This window comes from Protobothrops mucrosquamatus, unplaced genomic scaffold (genome assembly GCF_001527695.2).
Source record: "Protobothrops mucrosquamatus isolate PMUCROS unplaced genomic scaffold, P.Mucros_1.0 scaffold_137, whole genome shotgun sequence".
NCBI classification, from domain to species: Eukaryota; Metazoa; Chordata; class Lepidosauria; order Squamata; family Viperidae; genus Protobothrops; species Protobothrops mucrosquamatus.
Window position 1 is genome coordinate 64,140 of NW_015386213.1, and position 22,834 is coordinate 86,973.

Consider the following 22,834-nt stretch of genomic DNA (forward strand, 5'->3'; position numbering starts at 1 on the left):
TTGTTTGTATTTTATATTGAATACATTTTTGATTTTATGAATTATTCAAGAAGATTTTTAGAACTGAAACATTCTAATTATTTTACCTTTGATATGTATAAGATTATGATATTTTCCTTCTCTTATTTTTATTTTTCTGAGTATGGACTAGTATCTATTTTAATTTATCAGTAAATTACTTTTTAATTTTAATTTTATCATAATTAAGCTATACCATTACAATATTTTAATATGCAGACATGTAGGCAGTATTAATCTATAAGCATCACTTATAGACTTCAACATTTACCTTTAGATTATTATGTATTTAATGCTGTTGGAGACCATTGAAAATACCACCTTGGAAATGTCTGATGTTCAGTGTCCTGGTTCAAACACATCAACTCTATTTACAAGTGGTTCATTGACAAATAGTATTCCAGTTAATTATAAAAGCAACTATTGTACATTATTAGCTATGCAGGCATATATGCCTTGGAAAATGTAGTTTAGACTTTAGCCCCAAGTCAAGCCATAGGAGACAAACAGAGCATAGATTCAGGGAAGTGGAGCATAGCCATGACACAGAAGAATCCACTACACTCTGGGAATCAAATCCCAGAAAAATTAGTCAGCTGACCCAAGTCAAGGACCCACGAGTTAAGGAGCAGAACAGGAAGCATGAACACAGGAACACAGATCTGACATTGGTGAGTTGTTTCAAACATATGATTTCCAGATAAGTGGAAGTTGCTTTTAAACAGCCCAAGTAGATATACGGCTCAGTTATGGTCATTGGCATCTTCTCAAGGAGACAAGTAGATCACATCATAAAAGTTAATATGAAGCTATCCAAAATCTCCTAAATGGGAAATTCTAACTAAACTGATAAGAGAGTTCCATTTATTTAGATATCTTGAGGGCTACAATATGGATTTTCTTTTCTTTTCTTTTCTTTTCTTTCTTTCTTTCTTTCTTTCTTTCTTTCTTTCTTTCTTTCTTTCTTTCTTTCGCTAGAGTTTAAAGAAATTTCCTGCCATGAGTCATCATCTTGTTAATATCAGAAGCTGAATTCCTTCACACTGATTGTAATACAGTGATTCGTTTAATTTATAATATCCTAGTTAATTTACAGGATAGTTAATTTACATGCTACTGCATCCTAATTAATTTGTTTATTAAGAAAATTTATATGGCCATCCAACTTACTCTTGGTGACTTGGGGCAGCTTACAAAGATAATAGGATAGAACAAGACAGAAACCAATAAACCCCCACCTCATATTAGCAATACACTTTGAATTTAAATATATTATATATGAATAGTCCAGATTTTCATCTCATGATGGGCTTGGTATATTTAGAGTTAGAACACTGGTGTCTGAAAATTGTATCTATGTTTAAATCTTTCTCCCCCTCCACCCCAAATATTTCATATGTAAGAGCAGAAGTTCTTTTTAGTTGTTAGCAATGGGTGTAGCTTCTACTTGCAGAGAAAGGAGCAAGAATAAGCATGCTACCTTCATTCTCTCTTAGCTGTCATTCAGTTTTTCCTTTATGAAAAGTATCTGTTGATAGATAAGTTTTTATAATTGTGAAAGCTCTTTGTGCAGTTAAGAATTGTTAAGTACTATAGATTCAAGAAGTATTTTTCTACTGACAATCATGTTCTATGAAAAAAGGGAAGGCTATTGAAGATAGGATTCTTGGGTCGGGAGAATGAGATAGAATTAGCTTGTTTGTTCTTTTTCTCCTTTTAATGCATACACTAGCAATATTACAAGAATAACTAAAGATAGATTTTAAATAGTCTGAATTGCAAAGTAGGTTGCAATGAGAAATTTTGGTTGATTCAGAATTACCTAATGAACTTTATACTGGGCTGGGCACTCATACCTGATGTTCCCAGTCCTAGCTCATCACCTACTATATTCTATTAAAGTAGTTTTATGCAGTATCAGCATGTACATATTTTTGTTAAAAGTACATCAATTTTACATTTGACCGGTTTGAGTGCAAATTGAATGGACAGCATCTGTTCTGATAGTTTCTTTATTGTCAATAGGTTCAACTGTAGATCTATTGCTTACCTTCACTTAATGACCAAATTTATACCCAATGGCATATCAAAGATTGTTTGGTTTGGGGCTTAGCATAATATGACCAGTCATTTCAAGCATTATACTGTACAATAGTTAACTTTTATTGGCAAATGACATCTGGAAATTGCGGTTTGCTGAGATATACATTCTAGCTTGGCTAATATATTCCCTTGTCTGAATCCAGAATCTGACATTCCCAGCCTATTACTCATTTCAATATTCCATTAATGTTTGCTAAGTGTTTGCAGATCAAGTGAGGAAAAAAATACAGGTAGTCCTCGACTTACAAAGGTCACTTACTGTAGCAACCATTTGAAGTTATGACAGACACCCCCCCCAAAGCTATTTACAATTTGGTTTCAAGTTACAGCTTCTATAGCACTCTCACAGTTCTTGTGATCAACCACAGAGACACTGCAGCACAATCCCTCACCTATTTTCACCTCCCATCTTGCCCCATTGGGTCCTACAGGCACTTTGCCTTCTTTGCCACCCCACTGGGTTCCACACATTCCTCCCCACCTCAGTCATCAATTGCTCAGTTAACTTCTCCAGACCTCAGATAGGGAAGGAGAACAGGCCTCTCCAATGGTCACATAGCACAATCCCACAAGCGGCCATCTGCTTGCGGGATTTTGCCATGTGGTCCAGCAAAGGAGCATCCTGTTCTCCTTTCCAACTTCCTGAGGTCTGGAGATCTTCAGAAGATAAGTGACTGATTATGAAGAAGTAGCTGGATACCCAAGTGGCTGTGTGGATCCAAGGGTAGGAAGCAAAACATGGGATATCCAGAGGGTAGGGGGGACCTTGGGAGGTCTGAAGCAGGTGGGCTGATGCTGCACTAGGCCTCCCAGTTTTCACCCACTGTTGAGGCACTCTATGCTCCACTCAACAACCTGTTCATTCATTTAATTATTAGGGAGAATAGGGATGAGAGGGGATAGTTTAGTGAAACAGTTCATAGATAATCAGTTTGATCAAGCCATTATTATTTTACTTAAATGTAACATTGATTCAGGTTTATACATGGCTTGTTCAATAAATAGCTAAAATGACCTTCCCTTATTGTATGCAAGTGATATAAATTGTGAGAATTTTATGAGTACTTATTAAAAGGATTGCAATGAGAATGTTGACTTTTAAAAAAAGAAATGGAATTAATTTAGTTTTTATTAATTAGTTTCATCTTCCATTGCATTTTTCTCAAAATATATTGTTTGTTCCTGACATATAATGAAAAAATGAATTTTAAAGGCTATATCCTTACTTGTGATGGATTTTCATTTTGGGTATAAAATATCCTGGCAATTAGGTTAGGTTAGTCCTTAAGGATCCATAGGATTTTTTTGTTCATACAATATCAGTTTAATGCAGGCCAAAAAAATTAAAATTTGGATGTTGTGGGAATGAATCCAAAAAATCATTCATTCATTACACTAAAATATGAGTTGTTATTTAACTATGAAGTATACATTGAAAGTTTTGTTTCTGGGGCCTCTTTAAAGGGTGATAACAAATTCCAAACTGCACACCTGGGGGACAGTTCCATCCAAAATATAATTTAGCCATTGAAGAAAAAAAAGAGGTTTTTCTCAACCTTGGCAAATGTGTGGACTTCAATTCCCAGAATTCCCCAGAGAACACTGCTCTGGATTATCAGCACTGGACAAAAAACAATGGAAAAATATTTTTTTCTGTTATAGGATTGTGAGGGGAATAGATGTGGAATTTCTTTTCAAATGAACATTCTGAGCAAGGCCTTTAAGAATCTTTAAAGTTTGGCAACAACTGTTTCAATGCTTAGATTACAATATCCTTGCACCATTTTTATTCTCCGGTGCCCTTCAGCAGCTGGAATGGATATTTATGACATGTTTAAAACACTTCATAAAACATTTACTATGAAATAAACAAAATATTTTAATTAAACTGTGATCTGATGCACTTGCTGTGCATATGAAAGTTACATGCACTATTGAGAAAAACAAATTTTAGAAGGAAAGAACAATATTTGTATCTTTAAATATACAGTATATATAATGATATTTCATGTATCCATTATTTTTTAACTTTTCTTCAGTTTATACCAGATTCAAAAACTCTTGTTCCAGTTAAAGTAATCAAACAAGGTATTGTGGGATTTTGTGTGCTTATATTTATAGAATAGAAAGAATGTGCATGAAAAAAAGAGTGTTGCTTGTATGCAATTGAAGCAAAAATCCATATGCTTAACTTAAGTATGCTGGACATATTCTAAAATACCAACTCTTTCAGCAAATTCAGTTGTTTCAGACAATTCCCCTTAGAGTGAGAGAAATCTTGCATTTGTCAAGTTATATAGCAGAGTTTGTCATCCTTGCAGAAAATTAAACAAAATCTGGATTGAGTTCATCCTCTCCCCCCACCCCCAGTGGTTTGGCAACAAAGCAAGAATCCCTCCTTATGTAGCCTTAAAAAGAAGAATGAATCAAGGAAGGTTATACAGAATAACTATCACAAGCTTTTTGCAAATAAAACTGTATTGATATCAATATATTTTACTTTAATCATTCACAAGGTGCTGTGCTCTTTATCAAGTAGGTTATTAAAAACATTCTAGACACATTTTATGAGTGATATAATTTGGTATGTTTCTTTCCCAATCAACTCCCCCTCCCACAGTTTTCCACTTAGCAAAAATGGTATACAGAAATACAACAGTTTTAAATTTAATTTAATTTATTTAATTTAAAATATTTATATAGCCACACTTATATTTAACAATTAGATAGGTCAAAAAGTTTTTGAAAGCTTGGAAGGTGAGATGATGAGATGGTGAGATCTACTCCAATTTTGTATATGGTCATTATATCAGGAACCCAGACATCTGGTATTAATGGTGAATATTTTATAAGTATGCTCAAATTTAACTAGAAATAACACATACCATATTGTTACATACATAAAGTATCAGGATCCTTTAGGAACAGAGATCTATCCCATTGATTCACTCTGGCCCCATCTCATTTGTCTTTTAATGAGCTGGCATCCTTATACATTCCTTTAGCCTGCCAATATATTTCCTTGATGCAATTTTCCTATTCATTATATTTGATGATAGAAGCTGTGTTGAAAAAGGTTGGTTTTAAGGGTTGCATACCAATTTAAAGAAATAATCCATAATTACTCCACAACCAAGTTATTAGTTCCCCTTTCACATAGGTGTTTCTCAAATATAGTTTTCCCCTTCATTTTTAGAAATTTCATTTGCAACATAAGCTAACAGGTACATTTTGTATTATCTCCAAGCTCTTCAAACATACTTTGGACCTGGTGTAAATCTGCCAAATCTTTTTCATTAAAATCACCTTGATTTTTTAGTGCCCTATCTGCAGTTTCTGAAGTTTCTTTGACTGGTAGTTTTTCACCTTCAAATCTACATTTTCATTATATAATGTTACATAATACTAAATATTGTGTTTCATAATTTCATAAATAACATTGTAGCTTATAAGAACCATTCAGAATCTTTCATATCAACCATAGTATGTCGGGTTTATAACATTAGAACAAGTATATAGATTTCTAACAGATTCATTCTTATTATTTCCACAGTTCTTCAAAATATTACACATCGGACACAGTCTGAAATTCTACAGAGGCCTCCTTTATCAGGACCAATATTAGGTAATTAAGATGGTCATTATTTTTATAGGCTTACTTTCACAACTTATTTTTGGGAGGCTCTAAATGGATTTAATAGCTAACCCAGTTCTTATTAGCTTGTACTGCATTTGATCATGGAGCTGTATGAAAAAGAAATTAAAAATAGATTGTTAAGATTTTCAGTAATTGGTAGTGCCAACTTTGCTGGTAATAATAATACTTTATTTTGTTAGCATTATCACAACTTGAATAATATCAAAATTTTGTTTTGGGATTCTGCTATATCCAGAAAATAGGTAAAGGGATTTTAAAAAGCTGATGTATACTTCAAAACTTCATAAAACCTCTCTGGGGTGGTAAAGGATGTCTATTATTGGCGGTTATTGAAAAATAAATACATCATTTTCTATACTTATAAGATGATGCTATAATCCTTTTCCTGCCTCAATTCCTCCAGCTGACTCTTCCTACTGCTGATACTAATCTCTACAGAACTGAAAACTTAGAAATTTTTCTAAATAATTAACTGATTCATTTATCCGTATGTGTAGTGCATCTTATTGTTCCTGATTTCAATGCAACAAAACAGAAACCTCCATCTTCCTCAAGATTCAATATATTTGAAAAGCCAAAACAAATTCTAGGTAAGTAGAAAATTTTGAGTGAATAGAATTTTTCTCTCGTTCACATAAGACCATGCCCATGATGCAAAATGGCAAACAAGCTGTTCGATGTATACTACTCAGCTACCAAAAGGCCACCTTACTTACCTGGTTAACTAATCACAATTTATGCTGCCTAAAGACATTGGACCCATCACTTTCTTCCATCTCTAGGAAGAAGGTAATGGCAAACCACTTCTGAAAAACTTGGCAAAAATATTGCTGGGACTTGTATAGGCAGTCTTTGAGACATTGGCTAGAAGAAGAAAAAAGGATAAAGATAAAAATATAAATATACAGCTGCTAGATCTATGCCCAAATAGCCTTGTTTCATTACTCTGTATTGTAGATTGATATTATAACAATAAGGGGAAAGACTAACTTCTGCTATGACTCCAGAATTAATTAACCTCCAGACAGTACAAATTGCTATTTAATGAGGTCTTTAAAAGTAAGTCTTTGTAGATAAAGTCCAACTGAGTGCAGTTATGATTGTTTCTGATGTTCCAAATCTTATTTGCTGCTAATGACTTTTTCCATTTAAGAATCCCATGAACTGAATGTTTCTGATTATTACCTGTAAAAGTTCCAAAGTCTATTTGCTCAATGTTTCTATGTGATAAATGTGCTGAAATAAATTGCTTAGGTCATGATGTGCTTCAGAAACTAATTCAATTGTTTCCCTATCATTATATTTAGGGAATCAGTGTAGACTTTAAAAAAAAAGTAAACTAAACTAAGACTCATAAATGGGAATGTACATAAAGTTTTGATATGGTTTTGTGTTATAGTTTATTTCGCCTACAATGTTTGTCTCAAATTAATATAATTTTGTTTAGATATATTATTTATTTGATGTTTAGTTCATTTACTATGGATACTGTTATCCTGGACAAATTCAGCAAAATGTAGCAAAATAAAGCGTGTGGTCCTACATGGAGGGAAGTGTGGGGTGCCCCAGGGCTCTGTTCTGGGCCCAGTGCTCTTCAACATCTTCATCACGATTTGGACGAAGGGATAGATGGGGAAATCATCAAATTTGCAGATGACACCAAGAGGGCAGGAATAGCCAACACTCCAGAAGACAGGCTTAGGATACAGGAGGATCTGGACAGACTTGAATACTGGGCACTATCTAACAAAATGAAATTCAATGGTGAAAAAAGTAAGGTTCTACATTTAGGCAAGAAAAACCAAATGTACAGGTATAGTATAGGGCAGTGATGGCAAACCTTTTAGAGACTGAGTGCCCAAATTGCAACCCAAAACCCACTTATGCATCGTCGGGTGCCGGGTGGGTGTAGCCCATTGGATGGGCATGGCTGCGGTGGTAACAGCAGACTGGGTGGGACTAAAAAGTTCAATCAATCAATTCCAACTTTGCCAACATCTTTTTTTTCCTGCAAGAAGTTGAAATTGACTGATTGATTGAACCTTTTTTTTTGTACATGGCGGCGGAGGCCTAAAGCAAAAAGGTTTTATAAAACCCAGCTGAAGGCCTAGGACTGGGGTGACGGCGCGCATGCCCACAGAGAGGGCTCTGAGTGCCGCCTCTGGCACCCGTGCCATAGGTTCGCCACCACTGGTATAGGGGGTGCCTTGCTCAATAGTAGTAACTGTGAGAGGGACCTCAGAGTCCTAGTGGACAATCACTTAAATATGAGCCAGCAGTGTGCTGCAGCTGCCAAAAAGGCCAACACAGTGCTGGGCTGCATTAACAGAGGGATAGAATCAAGATCACGTGAAGTATTAATACCACTTTACAATGCCTTGGTAAGGCCACACTTGGAATACTGCATCCAGTTTTGGTCACCACGATGTAAAAAGATGTTGAGACTCTAGAAAGAGTACAGAGAAGAGCAACAAAGATGATTAGGGGACTGGAGGCTAAAGCATATAAGGAAAGGCTGCTGGAATTGGGTATGTCTAGTTTAATGAAGAGAAGGACGAGGGGGGACATGATAGCAGTGTTCCAATATCTCAGGGGCTGCCACAAAGAGAGAGTCAAGCTATTTTCCAAGGCGCCTGAAGGCAGAACAAGAAGCAACGGATGGAAACTAATCAAGGAGAGAAGCAACCTAGAACTAAGAAGAAACTTCCTGACAGTTAGAACAATTAACCAGTGGAACAACCTGCCTCCAGAAGTGATGAATGCTCCAACACTGGAAGTTTCTAAGAAGAGACAGGACAGCTATTTGTCTGAAATGGTATAGGGTTTCCTGCCTGAGCAGGGGGCTGGACTAGATGACCTCCAAGATCCCTTCCAACTTTATTATTATTATTATTATTATTATTATTATTATTATTATTATTATTATTATTATTATTATTATTATTATTATTATTATTATTATTATTATTATTATTAAATAAACAATTTACACCAGAACATAGACTGAATGGTTAGTTATCATTTGTCTTTCTATTTTCAAATATGTACACAAAGAAAGCATTTGCCTGTGATAGATATATTTAGCAAAAACATAAGTTTTCAAAAAGCATTTAAACACACTTTAATTTTTTTTAAAGCTTGCATCAGAAAATGTATGTAGAAAAACCTTTGAAAGTATATAAAATAATTTTTTTGCCTGGGAAATTTGCATTAAAAGTACTTAACCTTATTTGCAGATCTAGGTGAAATAACTTTCCTTGTAAACTAAGAATTGCATTCTTGCTTTATGCAGCTAAGAACAAAACTCAAGAATGGCTCCCAGAATCAAAGATATCAGAAGTCAAAGAAATCACCCCCAAATCCCAGACTGGTGATTATTTTGCTCTTTCTTTCTACATAGTGATTTGACAAGAATTTTTATTTATTTATATTGCGCTAAAATTATCTTACATTAATCACATCACATTATTTAGTAAAATATATACTGAGACACATACATTTTCCTGATTTTTATTGCTTTTTAATTCAGTGACTTCCAGAGAATCACTGAACATACACTAATCTGTGTTTTGTGTAATCTTGTGCAATTTTATGAAGTTTTAATTCAGAAGGTAGCAGTTAAAGATGTGTGAGAAGAGAACAACTTTTCGCTTCTCACATTGTGGAAAGAAGCAGGTTTCCTCAAGTTGGTAAGAAATGCAGTGAGTGGAGATAAGAAAGAGTGATGCCATTTTTCTGATTATCCAAGAGCTGGAGATCTGATAGCAGCAGACCAAACTGTTTTCTTCTTTTCAATAAATCTGCCTTCCTTCTCCATGGATTAGACAGTGCAGCATAAAGTGCATTTTTGTCCATTGGTGGACAAGGCTACTGGACACATGTCAGAAATAGTATTCACCCAGTCCCACTGATCAGGCATTACTGAGGCAGTAGTGTACTGTAAACATCCAGGCACTGCTTTCAGTTTCTTTAACCAGTAGGTGGAGGATCATGTGTGGGCCAGATGCTACCCAGCTCTTCATGTTCCTGACCTACTGTTGGATGCCTGCTATTATGAATTCTGGGATATTGTGGTTCTGGGAAATTACTGTGGTTTGTTCTCATGTCCTATAGCCACTTTGCACTGGTGTTGTTTGTCTTCTCTTTCTCCAATATGTTATTACAGTACTTGTTCATATAGTGGCTGGATAGTATAGTAGTTAGAGGTATAGTAGTTAGAGTGTGACCTTTGATACAGGAGACCATAGTTTGAATCCCAGATGGTACCTACCTTGCCAGTAGAGATCCTGGGGCAAAGACTCCCTAATGCTTTATCTGCCTAGCTCAAATATAAGAGTAACATAAACTAGGACCTCATTAGATCCTGGGGAACAAAGAGAAACTGATGATGAGTGAGCTACTGAAACAAACATAGATGAATGAGACGAGAGTATCTGAATCTACTACAACAGTAAACCTAAACAGCTGTACATATTCCCTTTTGAAAATGAATTTAGAGACTAAGATCAAGGCAACTCTGAGAAGTTAAGACAGTTGATGAATTACAGATGGGTGTGAAGATTTAGGGTAACACTCAGCTAATGAAAAAAAATACAAGGGTCTGACTCCTTCTGAAGCCTTATATGATAAATCATACAGATGAAATACAAGGTTGTGGGCCTTGTAACTTATTTGATTACTTCTTTCTTGAAGGCCAACCTAGGAATGACCTTAATCATACAGTTTCCCTTTGAGTAAATATTCTTTCAGAACCTGACTGGATGTTTATATGAGATCAAGCTCACTTCAGACCCAATTCCAGTAAATTTTGCACTGGAAAAAATAAAGCTGCCATTTGAACAAACAACTATTTTTCTAATGCAGATTTCTGGTTTAGAATGGGGTTGTAAGAGGGAAAATGAGGTGAACTATCAAATCTAGGCCAAATATCAATTTGCACTTGAGTCCCCTGGTTTAGTAAAAAGCCCTTAATGAGTGTTAGAGCTTTTAGTTCTCGCAGAGGATGAGTCATTTTTGCTTTTTTATTAAGTGTGAAGGTACTATAATCACAGTCTGTCCTTTATACATTATTTATCAGAATACTTGAAGAGTATGGGCTTGTAATATATTGTGCTGCGTGCTTTTAAAGCCACATATAGTATTTTATATCACACCTGACTTGCTATCAGAGTGCAGGTTCAGAATTTAGTTTCTTGTTTTAGCAGTTCATTTTTTTCATTTTTATAGTGCCACAAACTTTACAAATAAATAAGACTGCTATTTCAGGCTTTTTGTGCTCCATTTTCAAGCACTCAGAATTATTTGATTTCAGAGAGTAGGACTGACTTGTTAGCTACAACCTTAATCATATAGAAAAAAACACCTTGGAATTGAGCTTAACATTTGATAGCTACATGGGACATAAGTGTTCATTTCTTAGCAACAGCAATAAAATAGTTTGACAGTGCTTTTGAAATGTTATTCAGTTTCTTAATTTAGTTTACAAACCAGGGAATATGTTGGTGATATTCTATCCAAGTACTACTAACTAGCTTAGCTTTCAAGCCCAAGTACAATCTAATGTATTTTATTAAGAGGAGCATGTCTTTCTTAGATTTAAACCATAATTTAGCTTACTGATAAGGCTAAACTTGATTTACACTAATAGTTTTTCTCTCTCTGTCTCTCCCTCCCTTTCTCCTTCTTCATAAAACTATGGTTGAACAAGATTTGGAAAAGAGTAAACCTACAGCTGCTGGTGTTTCAAAAGATTCTACAGTCAATCAAGGTAACATATTATTTCCATGCTTTATTTTGCTGTTTGGAATTAAAATTAACATGTACTGAACTGAAACTGTGCCACAATGATGCACTGCTTTTTTTTCAGGCTATGAGGTGCTATTCAGAAATAAATTTCTAATTAAAGCATTGGTCAACTTTTTGAATAATTGTGAGATTGTGCCCAAAATAGCTGCATAGAAAAGTGCATAGTAATGGCACATAAAAACAGTACATTGTATAACATTATTCAGTTTTAATTTGTGGTATTTTAAGAACATAACTGCAGGTGCTACGTTGACAGAAAGTAAGGAAAGGTTTTTCAGTCTGGTTCACTTTATATAAGCTGGAAGTATATGTAGTTCATGGGCAATAGTTCTATTGGCTCTAAGTTCTGAGGCCTGTAGTTCTGGCATATCTGGAAAACATCTGGTTGTGAATGGCTAATGAAACAAATAGTTCTTATAAAAATAGCCTTACATTTTTTTAAAGCTTCGGAAATGAAATTAAATCTTCAAAGCCCAGAAATGAATCATATAATAAGTTCATGAATATTTTACATTTATTCAAATATAGTTCAAACAATTATAAAGACTGCTAATCAAAGCCCTTCCCAGTTTATATTCCAAAGAGAAGATGGTAGTTAAGGAAGGGAGTTTGGGGGTGTTGATGGAAGGACTTGGCAAAAGGGGATGTCTCCTGTCAATGAATAGAGTTATGAATATAGATGAATTTAGATATTTAAGTGAACCTGCTTATATCAAAAAAAGTTATTTAACAAAAAAGTGACTATTCCATTTCTTCAGAAATTTAAAGAATAAAAAGAGCAAAGGAAAAGAATTTTTTGAACTAGAAAAAGGAGTGATGATAGTAGCAGGTGAAATAGATTTTCCAAGATTAATGACGTTTCACTTTAATTTTGAAGAACAAAGTATAATAAGGAAACCTATCGTTAACAGAGGAGTGTGTAACACTTCCCAGTAGTGCAATCCAATGTTTGTTTATTGAAAGGTAAAACACACTTTATTCAAAGCTAATTATTCCCTAGGAAAACATATTTCCTGTGTCTTTTTCAGGGATATTTCAATAGTAAGATTTTGAAAAATATTCTGTCATCTAATGTTTCTTTATTAATTGCTCACTGAAATATTTCCATTTCCTTTATCAACTGCAACATAGCATTTGGAGCAATGAAATGAAACACAAAGTAATGTGTGAATCCCTGCTTTGTTTGAAGTATGCCATATATGTGGTCACAGTATAATTCCTATCTAAAGAAAAGGTATTACTTTTTATTCCTTTTAGCTCACACTGAAAGTGAACTGGAATCTTCAAAACCTAGCAAAGCTCCTATGACTGAAATGCCACCTGTCACATTGGGTAATACTTTGTTTACACAATTATCATTGCAAAGCTACTGGATGGTGCTAATATGTATAATACAAACATGATATTTAAATCAATTAAATACCTTGCATTAATATACCTTTTGATTTTTGATATAGTCTTTTTTTATTCCTAGAAACTACATAGATAGATTTTTTTCCCTTCACCATCTACCCCTAATCTGATCTTTTAAGTGTTTTAGCAATGCACTCTTCACTATTGTAACTGAGTCCATCTATCTTGTTACTAGTCATCCTCTTATTTTTTTTTCTTCCACCTTTCCCAGAATTATGGAGATCTAGATCTTCAAATAATATGTCTAAAATAAAATAATTTGAGCCTGATCACTTGTGTCTTGAGATTCCATGGTCTTTGCCATCATTGTTGGCTCTGATTTTGTGAAGAAATCTTCAGTATCCCCCCAGAATTCATGTTTCATGATAACTTTTTTTAAAAAAAACATTAGTTAAAAGTATCACCATGAAAATTAACCTAGCTTGGAATTGAACCTTTTGCCTTTCAGTCTTTACAACTAATGCTACTAGTACTTCATTTATCTTACTTAAAAAAAAACTTCTTGGTTTTCCTAAGCCATCTTTGCTATTAAACTAATTAACAGTGTACAATGTTGTGGCTTTAAGAACGCCATTGAAAAACCACTAGCAGAGTTTACTCTTGTTTTCTATTTATGGTAATTTTACTCATCATCCAGTTTGGTTATAAAAAGGATTGGCTTTATTTTCGTAAAGGAATGGCCACAATCCAACAGACATTAAATATGATTAATCTTACTGAAATAAATCTTCACCATGATGAATCACTCTATTGGATTGTAGTCAATATATTTTTCAATTGCATTTTAACAAAACAAAATGTTAAAATTCTCAAAATACAAGCGTTTACAAGTTGGTGAGCAACAGGGTCCTTTACGTCCAGTCACATATTTGTTTTTATTAGCCATTGGTGTCTTTGCCTAACCATGCATATTACCCTCTCTAGCATCCTGTACAGATGCTTAGACAGATAGTCCTCAACTTACAATTGTTTGTATAGTGAATGCTCAAAGTTACAAAGTTCCTATACAAAGGGACTTACAGTATGACCCATGCCTCAAGTTATGGATGTTACAGCATTCCTCAATGAGTTGGGACAGATAGGGTGAGGGAGTTGTAGGCAGTTGCTTACTTTATTGAGACACCAAGCCTGGAATGGTTTGAATTGGGATTGATACTCACTTAACAAGTATAATTCTTGGTTAACAAGGACAACTTGGACTTCCAGGATTGCAGTCACTAAGCAAGATGCAATCACATGGCATTTTGCTTTACAACTGCATCACTTAGCGATGGAAATTCTGGTCCTAATTGTGATCATAAGTCTGTTTCCCTTAGTCTGATTTAGTAAAAATGTTTATATCCTCATTATGTACCGGTAAGTAGAGAGTGTGTAAAATATAAGATTATGTCCACTATATTATGTCATTAAATCATAAGTATTTTTTAAGATTTATAAAATCATATAGTGGCATTTCTTTTTTTTTCTTTTTGTCTTTTAATATTTAGATCTGCACAAGTTTCTAGGAATTCCAAAAGCAAGACCATCTCCTACACCTCACATGCCCACAGAATCATCGGGTAAAGATGATTTTTTAAATATTATTTTAATTATAGTTTTGCTTTAAAATTATTCAAAAGGATTAGCATTCTTGGATTAAAGTCCTAGAACCCCATCTTGATAATATTTAAGATTTTTCTTTAATCTTAAGAATAGATTTAGTCCTTATATCATAAATCCTTCAATTGGCATTAAATTATGTCCCTGAAGACTTACTGTAGAACAGTCATAATTTTGCAATATAAATTTGTGCCAATGTTTTTGTAAAAACATGACCATTTATTTTACTTTAGTTTTAAAGAAAATGCAACCAGTTCCTTCAGAATCCGAAACACCTGTTCTAAAGACTATACAGACAAAAGCAGGTAATAATTTTTCTCCAATATTACATTCGAATAATGCAATTTAGAGATAAAGCTGTTTTGTATATGTTCAAAGAATATTTAGCTAAAGGCACTTCCATTATGATGACTCTATTTCTGACTCAGTTCCAGTATAGCTAAAATTACAGTAAAACCTCCTCATTCTCTATGTTCAAGCTTGGAAAGTTTAAAGACTATTGTGGATCATTTTCAAATTGTCTCTGAAAAATTGGGGAGTAGAAATGAAAATGCCCCACTCATCAGGTACGGAAATGAAATATATTCCTAAATATAACACAGTTATCCTAGTTGATTCCAAGACAATATTCAGAGTATGTGGATATACAAAAATACCCTGTCTTTGAATTGTGTTTTGTTAATCAAGCCATAATGGCATAGTTCACACACATAATACTAAATCATAATGGGAGAGTCTCTACATCATGCTGTGACAAAAGGAAAAATTCACATTATGGTTTATTATTTTGCATGAGGCACAAAACTCGTATTTAGGTTTAAGCATCAGGAAGTTGGAGCTGAAACGAAAGAGGCCTTCTTAGAGAAGGTCTTTTTGGGAAGGTATTTGTGACTGAATGTATCAGACAGGATTAAGACATTGTATAGTGTGAGGGGGTTTTTGTAAAAGAGAGTGTGTTGTAATTTATTAAATGTATTTTAATAATATGTTGGTCTTATTATAAATGGGCCTCCTCTAAAAGGATGAGGGCTGTGATGTTAGTTTTGAACAACATGAATATTAAACTAAAACTGTACTTTTTCTCCTGCACAAACAGCAACTTCAGAAAGGTCAAGTTTTATGAGAACATTGATAGAGAGAGGATCTTTTAAACTCAGATAATATATGTTACAGACACAATATTGTCAAAGATAAAAAATTTAATCCACAAGATTAACTTGTGGATAGCTAACCATAAAGCTATTTTTATTGGATAAAAACATTTTAAAAATCGTCATCATAAATTTAAAAATTTAAAGGTGTTTTTTTTCTCTCAATTTTTCTTAACTCCTTTTGATTCATTAACGAATTGATATTAGAAAGAAAGCCTGTCAGATTTTACTGCTTAGCTTGTTATTTATTTCAAGTAAATTTTCTTGGGACACTTCAATAAATATGTCCAAACAATATATTTAAGTGTTTTAGTTGTATGAAATAAAAATGTTATAAAAATGTTTGTTTTTTCTATAGGAAACTATTTGGGTGGCCTGCTTATGAGTTTAAAGTTTATGTAAAGGCTTCTTTGTTAAAATGGGTATTATATTTATCACCACACAAATAGTTCTAAATGTATAATCTGAATCTATCTGCAAATAGGATAAATGCAATTCCTTCAGCCAAAAACTATGATTCATGCAATTTTTGCTAATAAAAACTCTTAGGTTATGTCCTTTCTGTTGGCAAAAAACCATTTTTCTAAGTTAGCATGTTTGTAAACGGATTAATTAGCAGCATAAATCAAATATGTTTTGTGCATACATCAGGAAACATTTTAGTTCATCTTTTTTTAAGATTTCCCTATTTTTGACACTTTTTCCTCCAAATAATATTATAATATTATAGAGTGTTATTATTATGGTTGGTCACACACAGTTAGACAGATATTTAGACTGGATTTGGCACTCACAATATAAGAAATAAGAGGGACAAAAAGATGCATATGAAAAATGTGAATCACAGAGCTGGAAGGGATCTTGGAGATCTACTAGTCTAATGTCTTGCCCAATGAAGGAATCCACATACTATCCCAGACAAATATCCATCCAATATTTTCTTGAAAACTTCCACTGATGGAGCATCCACAATTTCAGGAGGTTGTTTGTATTGCTTAATAGGTCTCATAGTTGGAAAACTTCTTTTCTCAATTTAGGATCTGGTTCAGGCACTATGGAGAGTAAGCCACACCTTCTGTCCTGTAGCATTGTATCATGTACTGGAAGATTGCTGCCATGCCTCCTCTTAGCCTTTTCTTCTGTAGGCTAAACATATCAAGTTTATTTAACCACTCTTTGTAGAATTTGGCCAAGTCCCTTAACCAACTTTTCTGTCTTCTTGGTATTCTTTATAATTCCTTAGCACTATCTTTGTATTGTGGCAACTAGAAATAGCATTCCAGGTGCTTTCTGATCAGTGCAGCATAGACAAGTATTATCACTAATTTTGACACAAAGCTTTGTTGATGAAGCTCAAAACTTAACTGTTCAAAAATATAATCTATTATTGAGGTAGATGTTGCTTGCCATTTAAATTTTAATAATAAATTAGATAATAAACTCCTGCCCAATTTTTTCCTTCAGTTTCAAGCACTGAAACCTATTTATAGGATGTTTTTCTCCTCTGGTTCTAAGCACTAGTTATGCATTCCATTAATACATTACTTCCCACATTGTCCTCAAATTGAACTTTTTAGTTTGGAGATAACAAAGAAAGGTTTTGTTGTCCTTTTTTTTTTTTGCATGATTTTATAGTGCAGATTTTGTATGTATTACTTCTACCCTAAGTATTGATTGCAATAAGGCCACCACTGATCCCAAAACATTTATGTGAAATAGAAAAATCAATTGGAAAAAATGTGAAAATGCTTATATGGCTTTGGAGCACATTAATAATTAAAAATTTGACTGGGATGCTAAAATTTAGTCAATATATTTTAAGATTTAGAAAAAATTGATTAATTATAGAAATTAATAACAACTTTGGGCAAATTAAAAGCTTTTATCAGTGACTTTCACTTTAATTGTACCAACTGCAATAAAATGGAAGCTATAGAAAATAAAAACACATTATTTTTTCTCAAACATGAAAAGTTACTTTAATAAGTATGTATTATTTTCCTTAAAAGGCATTGAGCCAAAATATTAGTATCCTGCCCTTTTCCAGGCAGAGGCAAGTTCTAAGGTCCATAAATGACAAACATGGAAACCTAGTCCAGAGGATGTAATGTACCCATCAGCATTTCCCTGCAACTTCAGAGGTCATATAATTTGACCACTCAGTATAGGCTGGGTTAGAAGTCAATAAAAACTATTACTGTTTCCCAAAGAAACGTCTTGAATTACATTTCCTGCTAGCCAATTACAATCTGATTTTGAAAGTGAAAGAGTTTGTGGTTCAAGATAAGTTAAAAAATTCACCCAGTACTTCAAACTCCTAGAACATATTAATTGGATTCCAGCTTGTATTTACTTATGGCTTAATAGTAGATATTTTGGTTTTAACACCAGAGCTAAATACAAAAAGTAAGCTGCCTACATATCAGATACTTGAGAATAACTTGCTTCTCTCTTATCATCATTAAAATATGCCACTGAGTAACTCATTTAAATTTTGTTATAATTGTTAAACATATTTAGTTTTATTTTTAGGTTTCAGTAGAGGCATCTGCTATTCCACCCCGAATAACTCCTAGTTTTCTTTGTTTGTTTTTCTATTTTACAAGTAGATAAGGCATTGATAATGAAAAGCAATTGAGAATCACATTGTTTTGCTGAAATGCATAATATGGGGGAATCCAAATAATTGCATTCTGAAAATGAGAAGAGTTTCTTAGCTGAATGAAAAGATTTCTTGCCTCTTTTTCAAAACCTTTAAAAGTGGTGATTAGGTTAGAAGATTTGGTGAACTAAAAACTCTCCCTGATATTTTTCAATTTACCAATTTATTCTGTGGTAGAAGATACTCCAGACTTTTGAAAACACCGAGAAAAAGAAATATATCAGTCTTAGTTGGAAGAAAAAAGAAAGTTCCCAAATATTCTTTTCAATAAATGAAGGAGGTTGCTCTTATTTTTCAAAAGGAAGTTATCCTTTTTTGATTCTCTGCAAAAACTGAGATTTTGTAATTAATACATATAATTGTATTTTAGACCTTCTATGAGCAAATGTTTGATCTCTTCATTACAATCCTGTAATTCTGTGCCACTTTATTTGCATAACATAACTTTACTAGAGATGTTCAGAAAAATGTGGATGACCTTGTATCAGAAATCCTGCACAGAGCAAAGATGGGAGTAGAGGGCCTTTAAAATTCCTTCCAACCATATGATTGAGTAGAATGGTTAGAAATCTCTAAAATGTAGTGTGTGGCATTGATTCTGATAAAAGCAGTCAGTAGACCAGCATTTGTTCAAATTCAGCTACATTTTCATGAACAGAATTGTAAGTGTCAAATTTAAACTGAGTGCTTCATTTATAACAACTAATAAATTGGTGAATTAAAAGCAATAAAGATTAACTATTAAAACGCTTCAACCTCTATAACCAAAAATATTTTTCCACAGGCAAAACCTTGTTTTTTTTAAGATTGCTTTTCTCTCACCATCTTTTATACCTTCATTTTTTCCCCTAGCAGTAACAAATGAACCCACTTTGGAATCTTTCCCATCCAAAACATCTAAAACTCTTGACTGGCCAAGGGCAACTCTGGGTAAAGTTATTTTTTTTTCACTGGAAATGATTATACCGAGTTTTCTATTTCATCAGAAACATTTTCATTCCCTGTGAATTAATTTGTTCGAGAATACAATAACTATTCCTTCCTTACTAACCTTTCTCTAATTTCCTCTTCTTTAAATCCTCTAAAAATGCTTTGAAAATTGTGGTGCATTGTTGAATTTTGTACTTTAGATATGCATGAATTTCTTTTTTATTATTATTTATCATTTTTATCTAGAAACGTCTGTGTGAGTAGATTGCCTTCTGATTAATCACTTGTGGAAACATTGAGATTTTCAATTGAGTACTGTAAAACATCTATTACATCTCTATCATCTTCATCAGCTTGTTGTTGGTCCATTTCAAACTGAATTTCTTCATCATTACGAGATCCTTGCATGTGCGTTTTTATGTGAGATGTTTATAAATCATGAACAATTTTAAATATAAAGTTGATCCTCTTTTCAGTACCACATGAAATCCCATTTATTACATTGAAATGGAAGGTTTCTGCCACCCCAGAAAAATGGCATGAGAAACCTGGTCATTAAACACCTTTAAGCATGTATTTATGTATATTAATTTGTTTATGAATCACTATAATATGAATTTATATTTTTGCTTCATTGAATTTGAATATGACCCAAAAGTCATTATATGTAACCTCATGATTAGTATACTAACTTTGAATAATTTTTATTTTCAGTATTTGAGGAATATAAATTATTTTATGTTGATTTTATCTTGTATATGAATTTCAAGCCATATTGCATTTTTACATCTTGTACAATTACTTGAAGAAAGCATGTGGGTTTATCCTTTCTTTTTGTGCTTATGTTGAAAAGGAAAAGCCTAAATGTCAGTTTGGTATTATGCAAAAAAGTTTTGATTGACTGGCTCTTTGGTAAATTATCAAACCTTTGTCTTATAGGGTATGTATGTATGTGTGTGTTTGTATATGTGTATGTGCGTTTGTGTATAAAACTGACTGTGTGTAGATATAGACATATTTGTATGTGCATGATGATTTTACTTTCAATTCAGATATTAAAAATAAATAAATAGGATAAATAGGTAATATTTGCTTTTGGTATCAGGAATGAAATTTATTTTTCCTGTATAGTGTTTGAATTATTTTATTTTTTCTTAGTCTCTACTCTACCATCTGTGAAGCAAAACATACCTAAAACATCTAGGATCACTGAAAAATTAAAAGCATATCCAGGTAACAAAAATCTATTGACAAGTTATATAGTTCTAACTATATTTTTCAATAGAACAGAATATATGTAGCCCAGGGTTATAGCTGTGGAGTCCTTGGTGATGTCTGGCCTTGGATGTTTGCTTGCACACTTTTCATTACCCAACTAGGTACCAGAATTAGAGTAGAGTAGAGTAGAGTATAGAGTAGAGTGGAGTAAGTAGAGTAGAGTTGGAAGGGACATTGGAGGTCTTCTAGTCCAGCCCCCTGCTCAAGCAGGAAAACCTATACCATCTCACAGACAAGTGACTGTCCAGCCCCCTCTTAAAAATCTCCAGTGATGGAGCACCCATGATTTCTGGAGGCAAGCTGTTCCACTGGTTGATTCCAGTGTTGCTTAATTCCAGGTTGCTTCTCTCTTTGATCAGTTTCCAACCATTGTTTCATGTCCTGCCTTCTGGTGCTTTGGAGAATAACATGACACCCTCTTCTTTGTGGCAGCCCCTCAAATACTGGAATACTGCTATCATGTCTGCTCTATTTCTTCTTTTCTTTAGACTAGCCAAACCCAAATCCTGCAGCCATTCTTTGTATATAAAGTAGCTTGCCCTGCCAGTGTTGGTGGGAGTCATTTTCTCCTTGATAATACCTTGATTAGGATTTCTACATGATTGTTCAATGTTAATCCCTGCTTAGTTGACCGCTGGCTATTGGAGAATATGTGTTCTGGCCTTTTTGTTTCCTTCTTAGCTTTTTTATTATTGCTTTTGAACGATATATAATTGTGGTTTATCTCTATGTGTCTATTGATGGCTGATTTGTCTGAATACCAAGCTTCCCAGAATTCCCTAGCATCCTTTGGTCAAGGATGCTCACAATTTTCCAGTTGTAACTATGCTTGTTTTGGTTTAAATGTTATGAGATTAAGAAGTTTTCAACCATATTTTTCCTATGAAATTTGTAACAAACCTTCCTTTTTCACAATGGCAAATAATAAAACAATGATGTTTTCAGAAAGAGTAGACTCCAGTAAAATCAATAAAAAGGCCTTGACAAGCTGTTCTGAGCATCCTTCCCACATGTGATTTTGTGGTAGGAAGAAAGTTGGAAAAAGTGAGAAAGGGCTGCAAGAAAACAATGACTTCTGGATGATCTTACAAATTCCATGAATGAAACAAGATGATTGCACAATAAAAACCGGAATGCATACAGAAGGAACATTCAAATGTATTAATCAGTTTACAGATACAGTATTAACCATTAGAAAACACATTTGTTTAAAACAGAATGCATTCATTGATCTGAATTATGAAAAATGAAGAACTGTCCTTTCACAACTTCATGAGTATTTGTAAGAAAACAAGTAAAAAGCATTAGTTGATTTAACATTGTATCTGTCAAAATACAGACCTATCTCATGATTTTAGAAAAAATATTTCACCTTTTTAAAAAGATCATAGCAAAAGGAATAAAATTATATCCTGCTAAATGTGGTATTTATCAACATGAACAGTCAGAACAACTGTTTTTAATTAGCTTTAAATCATATGAGATTTCCATTCTCATTCTCCTAGTTGGCTATCTAGATATTGAAATGATTTATAGACAAGCATTATAACATTGGTGTTTACCTTTGGATACATTCAGATAAAGAACTTAGAGTGGCATGAAATAGATTGTGTGATGATAATACTATCTGCTCAATAGTGTCTGATTCCCTGTGATTCTATGGGTCAGCTCTCTTTACATTTTTTCCAATTGTGTATGGCTTCTTTCAGTTGATTTATGCTCTGGCTGGTATCAGCTTTGATGGAGTCAAGCCATTGTGTCTTTGGCAGCCTAATTTCCTTTTACCACTGATCATTGGAAGCATAGCTGCCTTTTCCAGTGAGTTCAATTGCATGACATGGCTTAAATAAATACGACAGAATTTTATGATTTTTCCATCCAGCAATATGTCTAGTTTTATTAGCTCCAATACTTACTTATTTGTCACCCTTGCTGTCCAAGGAATGTACAAGAGCCTTCTCCAACACCACACCTAAAACAAGTCGATTTTCCTCTTGTCTAGTTTTTTCATGATTCAATTTTTGCAGTTGTAGGTAACTACTGGAAAAACAACAGCGAGGCATAATTTGTATTTAATTGCCAGACTGATGTTCCTGCTTTTGATTTGTGTTTATTCACGTTCATCATTGCTGTGTGACCAGTGCAATTTGACCCTTTATTTCTGAACTGCATTCATTGCTTTGATCAATCTGCAATACTAGGAAAGTGAATTTTTGT

The 22,834-nt window shown here is 33.6% G+C and overlaps 1 protein-coding gene across 1 annotated transcript in view; it reads left to right on the plus strand.

Moving 5' to 3' along the window:
• Positions 1-22,834, plus strand: part of ABI3BP (ABI family member 3 binding protein) — a 127,761-nt gene that overhangs the window by 21,207 nt on the left and 83,720 nt on the right. Inside the window, exons 7-16 of the mRNA XM_029284589.1 lie at positions 4,161-4,209; positions 5,675-5,746; positions 6,277-6,369; positions 9,072-9,149; positions 11,487-11,546; positions 12,842-12,916; positions 14,485-14,556; positions 14,830-14,901; positions 19,262-19,339; positions 20,498-20,572. Coding sequence (XP_029140422.1) covers positions 4,161-4,209; positions 5,675-5,746; positions 6,277-6,369; positions 9,072-9,149; positions 11,487-11,546; positions 12,842-12,916; positions 14,485-14,556; positions 14,830-14,901; positions 19,262-19,339; positions 20,498-20,572 — 724 coding nt within the window. The remainder of the gene's footprint in view (positions 1-4,160; positions 4,210-5,674; positions 5,747-6,276; positions 6,370-9,071; positions 9,150-11,486; positions 11,547-12,841; positions 12,917-14,484; positions 14,557-14,829; positions 14,902-19,261; positions 19,340-20,497; positions 20,573-22,834) is intronic.